Source organism: Thamnophis elegans, chromosome 2 (genome assembly GCF_009769535.1).
Source record: "Thamnophis elegans isolate rThaEle1 chromosome 2, rThaEle1.pri, whole genome shotgun sequence".
Lineage (NCBI taxonomy): Eukaryota > Metazoa > Chordata > Lepidosauria > Squamata > Colubridae > Thamnophis > Thamnophis elegans.
This window is the reverse complement of record NC_045542.1, coordinates 85933761-85949950: the sequence shown is the minus strand read 5'-3', so window position 1 is coordinate 85949950 and position 16190 is coordinate 85933761. Positions and strand designations below refer to the sequence as shown.

General features: G+C 39.5%; 2 protein-coding genes across 3 annotated transcripts in view; both read right to left on the bottom strand.

Moving 5' to 3' along the window:
• The window catches only part of PCBD2 (pterin-4 alpha-carbinolamine dehydratase 2), a 35124-nt gene extending 33097 nt beyond the window's left edge, over positions 1 to 2027 (bottom strand). The window contains exon 1 of one of the 2 annotated variants that reach the window (XM_032210222.1): positions 1590 to 2027. In XM_032210222.1, the coding sequence (XP_032066113.1) occupies positions 1590 to 1928 (339 nt within the window). In that variant the 5' untranslated portion in view covers positions 1929 to 2027. The remainder of the gene's footprint in view (positions 1 to 1589) is intronic. The other variant, XM_032210223.1, reaches the window with a different exon arrangement.
• Positions 2028 to 2736: 709 nt separating this feature from the next.
• On the bottom strand, positions 2737 to 8157 carry TXNDC15 (thioredoxin domain containing 15). The gene is made up of 5 exons (XM_032210221.1): positions 7973 to 8157; positions 6834 to 7312; positions 4862 to 5025; positions 4449 to 4579; positions 2737 to 3519 (listed from the first exon to the last, which is right to left on the bottom strand). The coding sequence occupies exons 1-5, from the start codon at positions 8040 to 8042 to the stop codon at positions 3323 to 3325; spliced, it is 1041 nt and encodes a 346-aa protein (XP_032066112.1). The 5' UTR covers positions 8043 to 8157; the 3' UTR covers positions 2737 to 3322.
• Between the last annotated feature and the right edge of the window lie 8033 nt (positions 8158 to 16190).

The window sequence follows — 16190 nt, the reverse complement described above, 5'->3', positions numbered from 1 at the left end:
AGGGGTGTGTTCCAGATGACACTATTGCCGGTTCGCTTATGTGCACGCTTCGTGCTTATGCTTGATGCATGCTGCAATTAAAATTGTTCTGCACATGCGCAGAACTGAAAAACAAGATGGCGGCCCTAACAGTGCCAACCGGAAAACTGGTTTGGGGGCGTGGCAGGCCTGGGTCGCTGCTGGTTCCAGCAAACCAGGCCACCAGACAACTACTGGTACAGCCGAACCTGTCTGAATTGGTAGGACCTCACCACTGGGCATGGTTGCGTGTGCTGCCTGTGTCCCACCGACTGGGGGTTGGGAACCCCCGTTTAACAGATGGACTTTTAAAGATGTGATTCATAAGAATGCAGACATATAAAGGATACTTTTCAATAATTTTATTCAGAAATATATTCCATTTTTTTTAGCACATACTAGATTGCAAATTGTGCGCATTGCCACAGATGCTTACTTGGGAATTAGTTCTGAGTGGGATTTCATTTTGCATAAACAAGCACTAGATCACTATGTAAAAAAAATTCTCATTAGTTTCCCAAAGTAGAACAAATTTACACTTGCCTAATATGCTGTTACTATGCATAATTTGCCATAATAAGCAAAGCAACTGGTAGTCACTTGATTGTAGGAAAACTGACCATCACATATGAGAAACCGCAGATGTAGGTAATAGTACCTGTGGCGCTAGTCTGCTGTTTAGTACAAGCCTTCATTAACCCATGTACAAAATCTATAAGGAAAAAGAACCAATCTGGCATTTTTTTTAAAAAAAAATTAATTTGTAATTTTTTCTGGACTATTTTCCACAAAAACATTCATAGTAAATGTGTTCAATTAAGATGCTCCAATATCTTTTGCTGCAACAAACAATGATTATCCCTATGAAAGCTGTTGCAAGGTCAAATAACCATTTTCCAAGCAGGGAAATATTGGGAGCCATGCAGCAGCACAAAAAGACTTTGTGAAGATGGTATTTTTGTCCTCCCTTTTTTTTAATAGGTCACTGGTGAACATACCTAAACTATTAGTATTATGTATTAAATTTGTACACTGCTCGCTCCCCACAACTCTGAATCGTTTCACCCGGAGGCACAAGAGCAGAACCTGAAAACCGATCTAAGGATTAAGCTGGTAGGGATAATTCTTGAGGGCAACTGAGCTACCTACTTCCTGTATTTAGATGTAGGATCCTGATTCCCCGAATCTGAAGCAATCCCAGCCAGACCCAGGTTTAATGCAAAAGGACTTCCTGTAATGAAAGATCCTTAAATCAGGACGAAAAAGAGAAAGCGCCAATTGCAAACTTGATCTTCGGATTACACGTGCGAGGAACATTTTGAACCTCTCTCCCTTGCAAAAAAAAAAAAAGAGCCCAGAGATCCAAATATGGATTTCCCTAAACCTCCCTTGTAAAAGGTTAAAACCGCAGTTAAGAGCTTCAAAGAAAGCAAACCAATCTGAGTAAAGATCAAAGGGCCACGTTTTTTACGTGGACGATCCCGATCCACCCCTCCTTCCCCCCCACCCGCCCCCATCTGTCAAATCGTTCCGAGGAGGATTTTTTTCTCCTTTGCTGCTCAGCCGCTCACCATAGCTGAGAAGTTGCTCCGGCTTCCCACAGCCACCAGGCCCCCTCGCAGCAGCTGCAACAGCCTCCCCAACCCTGACCCGCGGGGGCTCAGCATGGCTCGGGCGGGCATCTCCGCCCCCTCCAGCCAGCGCCTGCGCCGCGGCCGCCCCAAAGTGTTCGGCGGCCGCCAGAGGGAGGCTCTCGTCGCGATAACGCGCCAGTGCAGCCCTTTGCTGGAGTGTGCAAATCCATCCTCCCAGGCTGGGTTCCGAAAGTGTGGCGGTCCTCGATTCTCCCCGACGGAAAGCGCTTGACTTGAGCCTTTCCCGGATGCTCGAAATGATCGGCTTGGATTCATCTGATCAAGGGCTCCGACCCTTGGATATTCTCAGAGTTGGTCGGGATTGAAAAGCGCCTGCATCCCTTTGGGTCCTTACACTAATTAACGAGGGATCAGCGTTGGCTGATTGGCCATTTATTACTGCAGGCGGCGGCAGCTACAGGTGGCGCGCTTTTACGGAACTTGCAAGGAAAGTTCATAGAAAAAGATTGAAAAGTAGTATTGTCTGAAGCAAGGAAAATATAATTTATCTAGTACTCTTCTGTTTGTACTAAATGCTACAGTATTCTCCGGAGCGTAGAGACAACAATTACCTTTACAAGCAGTCCACCATTCTTTCAGCTCATGATCTGTAATTTTTGTACAAAAATATTCGGCTAGGAGTAAGCAGCAATTTGGTTGTCAAATGTAAGAGGACAATAAGGTATGCCTGTATTATCTCTTCCAGGTCTTGATTCACTTTTGATTCTGTTTTCTATGTCTTGTGTGCGTTTGTGGCACTTTATATTAGTCTCTTATGCTGGCTTTCCAATTAAGCTTTTAAAACTTGAAATATTCTACCATGAATGGATTTATTATGATGTAACAGTTCTAAAAATCCAGCTGTATTTAATGCAGCCACAATGCCATAACTATCTATGCAACACATTCTTTTAATTTCTGTTGATTCAAACTCTTACAAACACAAACATCAAAACAAAAATACCATTAAAAAGGCAGTGTCCATGAAATTATACATTTACACCCATACTTAATTTAAATATCACAGTATCGTGCATGAAATTATATTTCCTCTTTTCAACCTACTGTGACATTGTTTTATGTCCTTTTAAAATACTGAACTATGTCTTAGTTTCCAGTATAAATGACATGAAGATTAGGACCTATTAAATGTTTTCTTAATTCTAACCACTTTAATCAAATACTGTGATCAAAGCACAAATATGAAGGTGTCAGTAACTTATACATTTATTAAATTGCATTCAATTTTCAAAAAGTGTACCTCATTAAAGCCAAGATGTTTCTAAACCCAATTACCACTTAAATATGTTATTTTCTTTCTACAATCTTACACACCTGCAATTATTTTCAAAGTATGTAAGAACTTATAAAATAGGAAACAGAAATATATTCACTCTATCAAGATTATCAGGCGTATGTGTGTCTCTGTGTGTGTATTTTTTCATTTCCATTAAAATGGATTCTGCAGAGTATAGATTCTATAGGGTAAAGCTGCCCATCAACATTTAATTAACAACTACAGTGTTCATTGTTTACATTAAGAAATTTCTTCTGAATCATGTGCCATTTTTAATATACAATAAATGTAACAGGACTCGACTTCACAAGACATTGAGGAATTCACATGTTTATCAACTTATTCTGAAAGCAGACAGTACTGAAATCACATATCACTCCTGATGCTCCTGATCGTGACCAGGTATTAACCAACGGATGCTCTCTGTCTGAATAGTAGCATACATGATGAAACTGATAAGAAACAATAAAGAAAACAAGAGGAGCCAATCTATTCCTTTACTCTGTGTGCTAGGCAGGGGACCAACATGGTCTTCCGTGCTCACCATCACATCAGATTTAGGTTGTATACCTGAAATGAAATATCCAATTATTACTTTGATGCAAGGTGAAGCATCGTAAATCATACTTAGCTATTTGCATGTATAAACCTCCATTTTCTAGTTTGAAAATAGCATACTAGTTATAATTGCTAAGACGTTTACTATACTTTAAAATTTATTCACTGAAGTAAAAATATATTTCCAGTAAACTATTAATGTTACATATTTGATTCTTTGTGGGATACTTTATTTTCATTTCATTTGTTAAGAACTCTTGCAGCTTGTTTTATCTCTTCATATTACCAGGGGAAGGTGACAGAAAATAAACAGGCAAACATTCTAGTCTAAAAACATAATAGGTTTAGGTTTAGGTTTATTATATTTATATGCTGCCCTTTTCCCCCGAAGGGGACTCAGGGTGGCTCACAACTCAAACCAGGGAAGGGTGATACAGACAAAAAAAATTAAAAAACGAAACATAACAATGCATAATTTAAAACACACAAGTCATACCATTCGAGACGGGGGCAACAGCTCTTTAGCCCCAGGCCTGTCGGAACAGCCACATTTTAATAGTGCCAGAAACAATAACTCCTGCTGTCACAGAAAAACTTGAAATATATATACATAACCAACATTGACCTTTGATGCCAAGGTATGGTTACATTATCCAAATAAGGCTACTGAAAAGCAAATGACAGGATGTCACGATCCTCGGCTGAACCAAAATCACCAGAAGTAGAATATTATTTGTCTAGTTAGGACTGCTATCTTATTTTGTATTCATCCAAAATCTTAGGTCTTGATCAACAATAAAACTGCTTCCCATAAAACTGTTTTGTCTCCAGTACCTTCCTAACTGGAGACAAAACAATGTTGTTCCTGGAAATAGTATTTACTAGAGTTAGATAGTGCTATATCAGGCTATGAATTATCCTGAATCATAGTTCATTCTTACCGGTCTGATTAAAAATAAATGCTTTCAGTGTTTCCAGAGTTCTATCTGTATGGTTAAATCTTGCCATTGGTTTAGCACCTTGAAAAAGGAGGATGTTAGGAACAGCCACAGTTCCAAAGCGAGTTGATAAACTGCAAAGAGTAAAGTAGAATTAATTTTGCTAAACAAATTTCTCATCTAAATTTTAAAAAACTAGTTTTCAGTTATACTTCATTAAACTAGAATCACCATGTAAAACAAAAACAAAAAAAATTGAAGGTCCCGGAGTAGGGAGCAGTGGATGGTCAGAAAGCATTTTCTGCCCTCGTGTGTCATTATTACTTTATTATATTACATTATTATTATTGTAAACTCACGTTATGAATGTATAAATTAAACGTAACAATTATCATTCAGAAAAGAATAAAATTTACCTGCTATGTTGGGAGGCATCCAAGGCCAAGAAATTTAGTGCTGGGAACACTCGTGGCAGACAATTAAAATGAGGAGCCAAATTGGCAGAAAAACGACACCAAGGGGTATAAAATAAGACCAAGGTGCAGTCACTGCCATTTGGATTTAAAAATTCCATTAAATCCTAAAATAGAGATTAAAATATTAATTTTAAAAAGCAAGTGCTACTCAGAAAAGCAATGAAGTGCCTCTACATAATGGGTGTCAAACTTGATTGTGTCATGGGCCGGATCGTGATGTATTGTGATGGTTTTTGCCTCTGCGGAACCAGGGTGGGTGTAGCCTGCACGTGACGTATCCAGCCCGTGGGGCGCCAGTTTGACAGGTGTGCTCTACATGAAAGTTCTAACTAGCCGTTCTATTATAAAACATATTTCAAACTTAAACAATAAACATAGTATGTATTATAATTACATGTCATTAAGTCATTGTCAACTTTTAGCGACCACATAGATTTTCTTATGATGACATGTAGAATGAATTTGAGAACTTTAATTTCCTAATTTCAAAAGTAAATATGCATACTAGCCAGCTAGTTTATTAGTTTAAATATCAGTCATTGCATAGTTTCCTGCAAAAACAAAGACACAATCAACCCCATAAAATCCTGTGATAGTTTTGATTCTGACAATAGTTTTCAAGAGTAAACACCTAACAGAATCCAAATAATGTGATGTATCATAAGTGTGATGTATCAAATTAAACACTATCTAAATCCAGTAATGTCACACTGAAGGCAACAAAATGCCTTTGGAATAGCAATCAATATGCAGAACTACTTTGCCTCCAATATTGCAGATAACGTTCACTTTTTTATGATACCTCAATTAAGCATTCTATGAAATAAGTACTATCCCTCATAGACATTTTTCTTCTTTACAATTTTAGGATCAATGCATTTCGAGATTAAAGTTGACATCAGTTGAAATACCAGCCTTCAGATTTCATGACAAAAAGTTCAGAAAAAAAAAACAAAATAGAATCCACCGTCTTTATTCTCAGAATCATTTTACATGGTTACACCTCTCAAGTTCCATAGCATTGTGCTCTGTAGATTGCTGACAGTAAGAAAACTATATATATAGTTTATGTATATGTATATGTATAGTATATGTAGATGTAGATGTAGATGTATATGATGTATATGTATATGTATATATATATATATATATATATATATATGTATGTATGTATGTATGTTGTATTTGTGCTGATAAATAAATAAAGTAAATAAATAAAAGATAAAGATAAATAAAATAAATATATCTAATATTTATTTATACACACACACACACACACACACACATATATATATATATATATTCACACACAAAATTAGTAGGATAAGACTTAGCTTAGTTAACGTGCTTATCCATGTAGGCTAAAAACCCAAGGGCTGCATTCACATAACGCCTTGTGGACTAGTTTTAAAGTTGGTTATTTTTTAGAGACTTGATTAAAAAAAACAGGTTATGTGGTTAGGTTATTGTTCAATGTTTTATTCAAGCCAAACAGGGATTAATTGAATAACCATTTGTTATGTTATGTGAATTCGACAATCTAGTTCATTAGCTCTTTCTCTTAATAGGAACACTGCTGTTCCATTACATTTGAAAGAAAACCAGATTCAATAGCATGCAAATTAAAGAAGTACTGTAATAGCATAAAGAGACCCATTTTTTTACTCTAGTCCAGTGTTTCTCAACCTGGATCACTTCAAGATGTGTGGACTTCACCTCTAGAATTCCCCAGCCAGCAATGGGGAATTCTAGAAGTTTAAGTCCACACATCTTAAAGCTGCCAGGGTTAAGGAACACAGCTGTAGTCCTATCCAGGCCCTACTTTAGTTGCACCTAAGCAAGACCAATGATGTCAACCCCAATTGCCAATTTTTAGCTTAAGGAGAAATATATCAGAATACTTATCACTTACTTGTGAAATATTCAAAATCTGTAATGTGAAATTTGTCATTCCTGTAATGTTTCTTTCTTCACAGTTCACTTTTGGGGTTTTCATACCATCTGTGTTATTTGAGTCCTCTGCTGATGAAGGATGCACTGCTTCTAGCACTACTGCTGGATGTACCATTGGCTCTTGTGCATGAGACACTTGCTGAGATACAGATGCCATGTTATTTGTACGGCATTCACCATCTGCTGATGCATCACAAGTACCAGTATCTGCTTCAGAGAGATGTGCCGTTGTGTCGCTTGGAATAACTGACAATACAACATGACGGTCCGCAAGAAGGCTACCACTCATCATAGCATCAGCAATTTCTGCAGTCCTATATTGTACCGATTCTCTGTGTCCATCACTGCTTGACTGGACAGAAGTGCTTTCCAGATTTAATGGTAGGGAAGTTTCACTTAGCTCTTCTGATAGCACGTCAGAAGTTTCATCTGTTTCTGCTGCAAAATATACATGCATACAGGTGTGTACATATAGAAATAGACATCATTTAAAATTTCATGCAGCATAACCACACATCCTTAATTTGCTCAATGTGAGAATCCAGCCATAACTATAATTAACTTACTAATCCTTAATGGTTAAAGCTTTCTCATTTTGTGCCCATCTCTGCTAAATGCATGATTCAACAGCATTTAAATATAGCAAGAGATATCTGATTAGACACTTTCACCTTGCCTTTATTCCCTTTAACACCAGAAATGAAAATATTTATTTCAGGAGAGAGAACAATGCAACCTGAAAACCACGGAAATGCAGAGTGAGCGGAATGCATTTTTGCTACCTAGTTCACCCAGATAGCACCCAATGATTAGATAACCATTTGTCTGAAGTGGTGTAAAGTTTCCTGCCTAAGCAAGGGGTTGGACTAGAAGACCTCCAAGGTCCCTTCCAACTCTTCGATTCTATTCTAAACCCCACCCGCGTCCTACTTTGCCTCTCCCCCCCCCCCCAGGAAAAAAAAACACCAGAAAGCCACGACAATCAACCAAACAGGCCGTCGGGGCGACAGGTGCGTCTAAAAGGCAGCTCTTCCTCCACGCTATTCGCTCCTCCCCCCCAACCATTCAGCATCGCCATGGCAACCGAACCCTACTCACCTGCTGCAAGGAAGGCGAGTAGCCAGAGCACCCCGAGGCGCCACCCCCACCCGCGCGAGGCCAAGAACATCCTCGCAAGGGAGGGGGGCCGGCCGTTTTGCCCCGGCCAAAAAAACAACACACCGGTAAAGCGTCCGGGAAAAAGGACCTAGCCCCCAAATGAGAGCTTCCGGTTGTACTTCCGCTTCCGGTTTTGCAACGCCATGGGAAAGCCTGCGTAAAAGTGCTGGCCTGGCTCTTCTTTTGTCCGCAACCCGGATATTGTAGTCTCGGAGAAACCAAAGGTGAAATTCTGCGCCGTTTTTCTCCGCGATGTTTTGGGAGCTCCTGTGCTTCCCCTCCCCGAAGGAATTTTAATAAAAATCACCATCACTTATTTTCCTCGCGAAAAGCGCTTCTTTTCCCAATTAATAATATAATTGCTATGGAGAAACGAATGGCTCGATTTTATAAACCCTGGTTCCTTATTTTCACTTTGCGGAATGTTGGGACAGAAGTGTGATCTCAGGTCGTAGCTACTCATGTTGATCTTGCCCTTCCATCTTTCAATAAACAAATAAATAAATCAGAATAGAGCTGGAAGCGACCTTCGAGGTCTTCTAGTCTACCCTTCTGCTCAAGCAGGAGACCCTATACAATTTGAGAAAGGTGGCTGTCCTGTCTCTTAAAAATCTTTGATCGAGAGTATATCTAATACTGAAGAGCGCTAGGGTCACCGTATTTTTCTTACGAGTTAGGAAATCAACACAAATATCAAAATTTGCCCTGTTGGCTTGTTTGTTTAAATCCCACTTCTCCCAAGCAAAAATTAACAAAAACCTACAGCTTTCTTTCACTTACTGGTGATTCGGGTTCTTGCCGCAAAGTTAACTTTCAAGAATGGTAAAGAAGTCCAGCTGTGATTTCACATACTGTATATGTCTGGCAGTGGTTGCTACAGGTTGCCATTCATTCATTCATTCATTCATTCATTCATTCATTCATTTATATACACACACCATCAAGTCTCCAAATGAATAAAAAGTTAATTTAAAATAATGAACATAAAACTAAAACTTCGAATATTATCAAAATTAATCCCACATCACTCTGCAACCCTATAAACTGCAGATGGCCTCAGTGCTCAGTTTGTACATCATAGAATAATTTGTTCATAAAGATAAAGGTTCCCTTCTCACATACAAAAGTGAGTACATCCCTCACATTTTGTAAATATTTAAATATATTGTCACATGTTTTCATGTGACGACACTGAAGAAATGACACTTGGCTACAATGTAAAGTAGTGAGTATGCAGCTTGTAAAACACTGTAAATGTGCTGTCCCCTCAAAATAATGCAACATACAGCCATTAATGTCTAAACTGCTGACAACAAAATGTGAGGGGGTGTACTCACTTCTGTGATATACTGTATGTGCTAGTCATTCCTGACTCTAGGGGGAGGTGCTCATCTTCATTTCAAAACCAAAGAGCCAGTGGTGTCTGAAGACATCTCCGTGGTTATGTGGTCGGCATGAATAAACGCCAAAGGCACATGGAATGTTGTTATCTTCCCACCAAAGATGCTTCCTATTTTTTCTACTTGCATTTTTACATGCTTTCAAACTGCCAGGTTGGCAGAAGCTGGGACAAGTAACGAGGGCTCACTTACGCGGTACTAGGAATTTGAACTACCAAACTGCTGACCTTTTTGATCAACAAGCTCAGCATCTTAGCCACTGAGCCACCATGTCCCTTAATTTGCTCATATACCAGTTATTCTTTTACAAAGAAAAAGAAAAGAAAGTGTATTTGGAAATATTATCTTATACCAAGTTTTTAGAAATAGTAGTTCTCAACATATAAATCATTCAGGAATAGTTCAAAGTTATAATAGCACTGAAATAAGTGACTTACAATCAGTGGTGGGTTCCGGATCCCATTCCAACCAGTATGGTTGGAACGGGCCTGGCGGCATCCACATGAACAAATGCAGCACGCATGCATTCGTTGTACCTGCCAGCAACGCCTCCACAAGCTTCTGCAATGCTCCAGCTGCTCAATGGAGCATCGCACAGGTGTTGTATGAGCCGTGCGCAAAAGCGCCGAAGGCTTTAAAGGACAGGTAAGGAGCTCAGGCTGGTGAGTGGGCCCTCCGGAGCACCGTACCGGAACGGTACCTGATGCTCCAGGCAGGCTCTGGTACACCCGTACCATGGCGTACCTCCTGCAACCCACCACTGCTTACAATCGATCCTTGTAATTAAGATGGTTACAGCATCCCAGCATAACAACCACATATTCAAAATTTGGGTTCTTTGCAACCAGCCTGTATTTATGATGGATGCAGTTTCCCATGGTCATGCAATCACCATTTGCGACCTTCCCACTGGGTTTCTGACAAGCAAGTCAATGGGGGAAACCAGATTCACTCAATAACTACACAATTCACTTAACAACTGCAGTGATTTCTCCTCAACCATAGCAAAAAAAGGTCATAAAATCAGGCATGATTCAACTGCCTTGCTTAGCAATGGAAATTCTTTTGCAATTGTGGTCATAAGTTGAAGACTACGTGTAACTATGTACCTACTTTGTGCTTGACAACTTTCTCTTATTTAAAACCCAGTATCACCTTTATACAGTGTGAGTGCTTAGTAAATTGATATGATGATCAGTGTTTGCTGTATTATCATAATATGAAAAAAATATAAAATTTGATTTCATTGATTGAAACAAAAACGTTCAGGGTAGAAACTTCAGTATGTATCATAAAAGGAGGGGGAAGGAAAATAATTGGTAATATTCATGTGCAGCCTATTTTTAAAGCATTTTTTTTCTATAAGCCATGTTTCCACAGTGTTATAATACAGGTCTCAAATTATCAAGATGGACACTTGAGGATTGCTTCACTAGTCTGAGGGCTGCAAAACTTATCATACAACGATAGAAAATTTTGAAATGAGTAAAAACTGAAGAAATGAAAATGAAATAAAAAGTATAACAAAATCATATTAAGAGATCTCTTTAAAAATATTAGTGTTTTTAATTGAGCACTTTGACTATTTATCTGACAACATTTTCGGTTAACTGAAACATTTAAATTTGGTTTTATATCTAGATACAAAATTGCCAGCTAGGTAGTCCAGACCAGGAATCAGCTCCACAGGAACGCTAATACTATTTTTACTGGAATGGCTATTATAATAGAATCTTGAAAGTTTGATTGTGCTGAACTTTCTCCACTTCATATATCTATGTGAATTAGGGTGGCGTCTGTCTGAGCAGTTTCTGCATACTTTCTGCTTGTTTTGGACGTATGTTATGCTTTTTGTCTTTCTTTTGGTAACTGGTCTGACTTGTCTCTATCATGATCATCTTCCTTGCTCTCACAAATCTCACTTTTGCTTGCAAATGTTCATCAGTTAGCTTTGAGTATTAATTATTACAGATGAGAAAAATGCACACATGTATATGTCCATCCAAATATTGCTAGGTTTCTTGTGGAAGCAATAAGTAACTTGGAGAATCTTTTTCAGTAAGACACTTGTAAACACTTCCATTTCCTTTTGCTTCACAATGATCTCACACTGAAATTCCATTAACTTCATCTATACTTCCTTTGCAACACTGCCAATATCCACAGCAAATGGTGATGGTACTAATTTAAATTACAAAGGCTAAATTTCAATAACAAAGTACATTCCAGCTTAATGTGCATAAGACCTTGAGTATATGCCCACACAGTAATTCCACGGAATTCAGCACTACTAAATAAGCATTCCATGGTTAATTCCTTGGAAGTAAATGCAGTTGAGCTTAATGGGGCTCCATTTTGTATAGACATTCATAGTATATCACAGTTTATGGTATGACATTTCTTAATTCTATCCCCCTATAAAAAGCAAACTAATGATCCATTTCTTTTTAAACAGCTTTCTTCAATTGGTTGTCTTTCATCTATATTGACTGCCGCTCTGAGAATTCTGATAATGCTGGTTCACTTCTGAAAATTGAAGTCCAAGGCAACTAGAGAGCACCAATAAGAAGGCTACCAAGGAAGTATGGCTATTAATCTACTCCATTTTTGTTGTACAGGGCGGGGCATAACCTTTTCCTAGGGGGTCACAGCAACACTTGTAATAACAACACAAATAATTCATACACCATTCGAAAGCCCATCAAAAACTGAGTTTATTGACACGATTTAATAGTCAGTATGACCACCATTAGCCCTTCGAACAGCATTCAAACGAGGTGGATAAGAACACAACAAATCTTCAAACAGTTCCGTTCGATTTTCCAGATTTTTCAACACAGTTTCCAAATTCATTCTCAAAGTTTCAACCGAATATCGATTTTGACCTTGCTCCTGAATCATCAGAGCTTCCACTTCATCCTTAATTATGGCCCCAATGTTCTCTGCCGGATTGAGATCTGGCGAATTTCCCGGCCAGACGTCATTGCCCCAAAATTCGACATTGTTTTCCTTTAACAATTGCTGAGTCGCATTTGCACGCATGCAAGGAGCTTTGTCATGAAGAAAGACAGCCTCACCAACCACCAAGACATTGTCTGGATCACTGAGAAATGGAATGACATTCTCCAATAAAATTTTCTCACGGAAATAACTGCCATCCCAGGATTCCCCTTTATCCTTCAAAACCCAATGCAGTTTCTTGGCTGTGAAAATGACGAAAATCCCGATGCAAGTCGGATTGCGAACGATTTGTCGATATCGTTCATGTTTGGCGATGTCGTCGACGTCTTTAGCCCAAATTCGATCGTTCTGGAAATTCGGTTTTCGAATGGCATAAACGAAGAATTCGTCAGATGGCGCCAAATGAAGAAAATCTTCCTCGGTCCATTCAGACAACCAATCGCACAACCAAAGCCGATCTTGAACGTGTGTTTGAGTTTTCAATGGTTTGCAAATGACGTGGAATGGCTTCAAACCTTCTCGTTCTCGATATCGGCCGATTGTCCTTTGATCAACTCGTTTTCCACGAATTTGAAGGATTTCTTGGGCCACTTTTCGGTTTCCTTTTCGTTGTTTGCGACTGCCAGTTGCAATGATGGCTTTGCTTTCTTGGGACAGTTGCAGAGGACGCCCTTCTCCAAATTTTGTGAAACATTCTTGGGCTGTTTTGTTCCAATTATTAGTAACCCAATCCGGATGACGTTTCAATTTGTTTGCAATCCATTTTCGATTGATAAACGTCGCTCCAGCATCGCGAGCCTCTCGAAAGGCAATGCATTTTATTCTGTCAATGATCCTTTGTTCTTCCGAATCGAATTTTCCAGCCATTCTTAAAGCAAATTTAACATTTAATAGCTCATTCAATTCAGTTTTTTATGGGCTTTAAAATGAGGTGTCGCGGAAGTTGTAAACTGCTGTCGATCTTGCTGTGACCCCCTAGGAAAAGGTTATGCCCCGCCCTGTATTGGGCTACAGCTCATGTGTTCCTCACCCATTTCAGAGTATGAAACTGACCCATACTTAGGATGGAACCTAAATTCCTTTCTGCTTGCAAAATAAATATGTAAGTCAGCTTTTTCTCTTGCACTAAATGCTTTTGCACACTCTTTGGATACTGTATATCTCAACTGATCTGCAGAAACTCCCCCAGGAAGCTCCTCCTCCAAAATGCACTTTGAAGAGTCTATTTTGGCAAGAATTGTATTAACACAGTTTTCCCAGATGCTTGGCTCAGATTGATAACAAATTGGGTAGAACAGTCTGCTTCCTAATAAGTCCAGGATTAGAGTTCCCTGGAAGCAATTGGATCATCTGGCTAAAGGGTATTCCCTGCTTTGCAAGCCACAGCAACAAAGATTAGCACTTTCAAACAAGAAAAAGTGATAGGTGTCTTTTTACATTCTAGCATTTCCAAAAAAATCGCTTTTACGCATAGCTACAAATGCTATGCTAGCCTCTACTCAGTTCATTTATGTTTCTAGACCATTCACTACATTCAGTTTTGAACATTGTATTACTTGTCAGCTAACCTCAACATCACCACCTCCGCTCGCTATCAGCAGTCGGCTCATGGGGATCTGAGTTGGTGCGGTAGTAAATGTGTCCTTGAGAAAGGGCATAATATATAAACATAACATATAATATGAAAGTGGCAGTAATGTGCCATCATTTGATCCAGTTGCCCTGGACAATTATTGACTTGTCTCCAGTGGTTCTTTCTGTGAAGAAATTGGATGGACTAGAACTGAAATGGCCTGGGGGGAAATGAAAGTTATGTTTCAGTCCAATTTTAGGCCCATGTTCAGTAGAGAAACATCATTGACTTCACCTATAGAAAAAGTACAACCTTCCTGGTCTTGCTTAATATTTCAGTGGCTTTCAGTGCCATTGGTCATGATATCCTTTCAAGCCTTCTCCAAGATCTAGCAGCAGGGGACACTCTATTATACTGGTTGTCTTTTCTGAAGAAAGGGTTTCAATCATGGGGAGAGACTCTTGGACTTTTAATAGGGAGATACTGCAAAACTAGACATTTTCCTATTCAACATCAGCTATACATGAAACCATTGGATGAGATCAGACATTGGCATTGAGTCAGGTTTCACCTGTCTGCTGATGTCAATTAATATGCCCATTTTGATGATATCCAGTTGTATATCTTAACTTCTGACTAAGTTCATGATGCTGTCCAAGAGATTCCATTGTTCACTCTCCTTGGTAGTTAATTTACAATTTGGGGTTCTCCTTGAATGGCTCCAGAGGAGCAGGTGACACCTCTGGCCAAAACATCTTGTATACCAATCACAAATTTCCCTGCAATAGCACTTAGACTTATATACTGCTACATAGTGCTTTACAGCCCTAAGCAGTTTACAGAGTCAGCATATTTCCCCCAACAATTTGGGTCCTAATTTTACCCACCTCAGAAAGATGGAAGACTGAGTCAACGTTGAGCCTGATAAGATTTGAACTGCCAAATTGCAGGCAGCCAACAGGCAGCAGAAGTAGCCTTAGTACTGCAGTCTAACCACTGCGCCACCAAGGCTCTGATGATAAATGTTACTCTCTGCAACCTAGGCCTCAATCACATTTTTATTGGACTACATTGGGCTGTTCTTGAAGAGCATTCAGAAACTACAGTTGGTCCAGAATGCAACAGCTCAGGTAGTGATATGAACAACATAAGGGATTCACGTAACGGATCTGTTCATATTTGTTGCTGGTTGGCTTCTGTAAGTCCATGGTCCAACTGCTGAGCCATGGAGTGGATGTATGGAGTTAAGCATCATCAATATGCCAATGATACCAGTTGTATATCTCAATCCCATTCCAATTAAGTGATGCTGTCAAACTAATAAGATTGAGTATCTGTGCGTTCATGACATAAACTGTCTGTTTCCAGGGATTTCCCAATTTTAGTTCTGGATGGACTTTCCCTACCTGGTGCAGGTAGACTTCAGTTAGCATCCATTCATTCTGTGAATATTTGAAGTTGCAACAACACTGAATACGTGTTAATTACAACCAGTCTTCAAAGCTCGAGCCAGCATATCCTCTACATGGACATATGACCACAATCCAGCTGTTTGGCAACCAACTCACATTTACCATGATTGCTTTGTCCCACAGATGTGTGCTGGCCGTTTGTAATGTTCCCTGCTGGCTTCCATAAGCAAAGTCAATGAGGGAGCTGGCAGAGAAGGTTAAGCTGGCAGAGGAGGTTATGATGCAATCTAGCCACTTTTTCTCCTGAGGAGTTCCTGTCAGAGTAGGATGCTCCAGGGATCTTGTAGGCTGTAGGATGCTTGCTCTTGCTCTGTTCGTAAACTACGGTACCTGAGATTTGCAACTTTCAGCCATCTTCCCCACTAGCTTTGTGGAAAACTGGCAGGGAGTCCCAAGTCACAGTCATATGAGGTCCTCATTTAACAATCTGCAACTTTTATTTAATGATGGCAATGAGGACTGCCAATTGCCATGGACATGGTTAGCATGGAAATTTAGGGCCAATTGCCATCATTGAGGACTACCTTTACTCAATTTGGGGATGGGGGCTTCTGGATTCATAGCTCTTGCTTGAGAAGCAAGTAATAACTGTAGCCAGTAAGGCCTTTGTGTAGATTCATCTTGTGCACTCATATTCCAGGTCATTTCAACTTCTTCTCTGTCAGGGCTCCTGCCCTCTGGGAACAGTGTCTCCCCAGATAAGTGGACAACCATTTAAATATGAGCCAGCAGTGTGCAGCAGCTGCCAAAAA

What these genes read in the sequence shown, in the direction of transcription:
- TXNDC15 (XM_032210221.1), bottom strand. Translation starts at nt 8,042, where the DNA reads ATGTTCTTGGCCTCGCGCGGGTGGGGGTGGCGCCTCGGGGTGCTCTGG. An exon ending in ACTCGCCTTCCTTGCAGCAG is followed by an intron (nt 7,313 to 7,972) that starts GTGAGTAGGGTT and finishes TATATTTTGCAG; the next exon opens with CAGAAACAGATGAAACTTCT. An exon ending in ATTTATTTTTAATCAGACCG is followed by an intron (nt 3,520 to 4,448) that starts GTAAGAATGAAC and finishes ATTTCATTTCAG; the next exon opens with GTATACAACCTAAATCTGAT.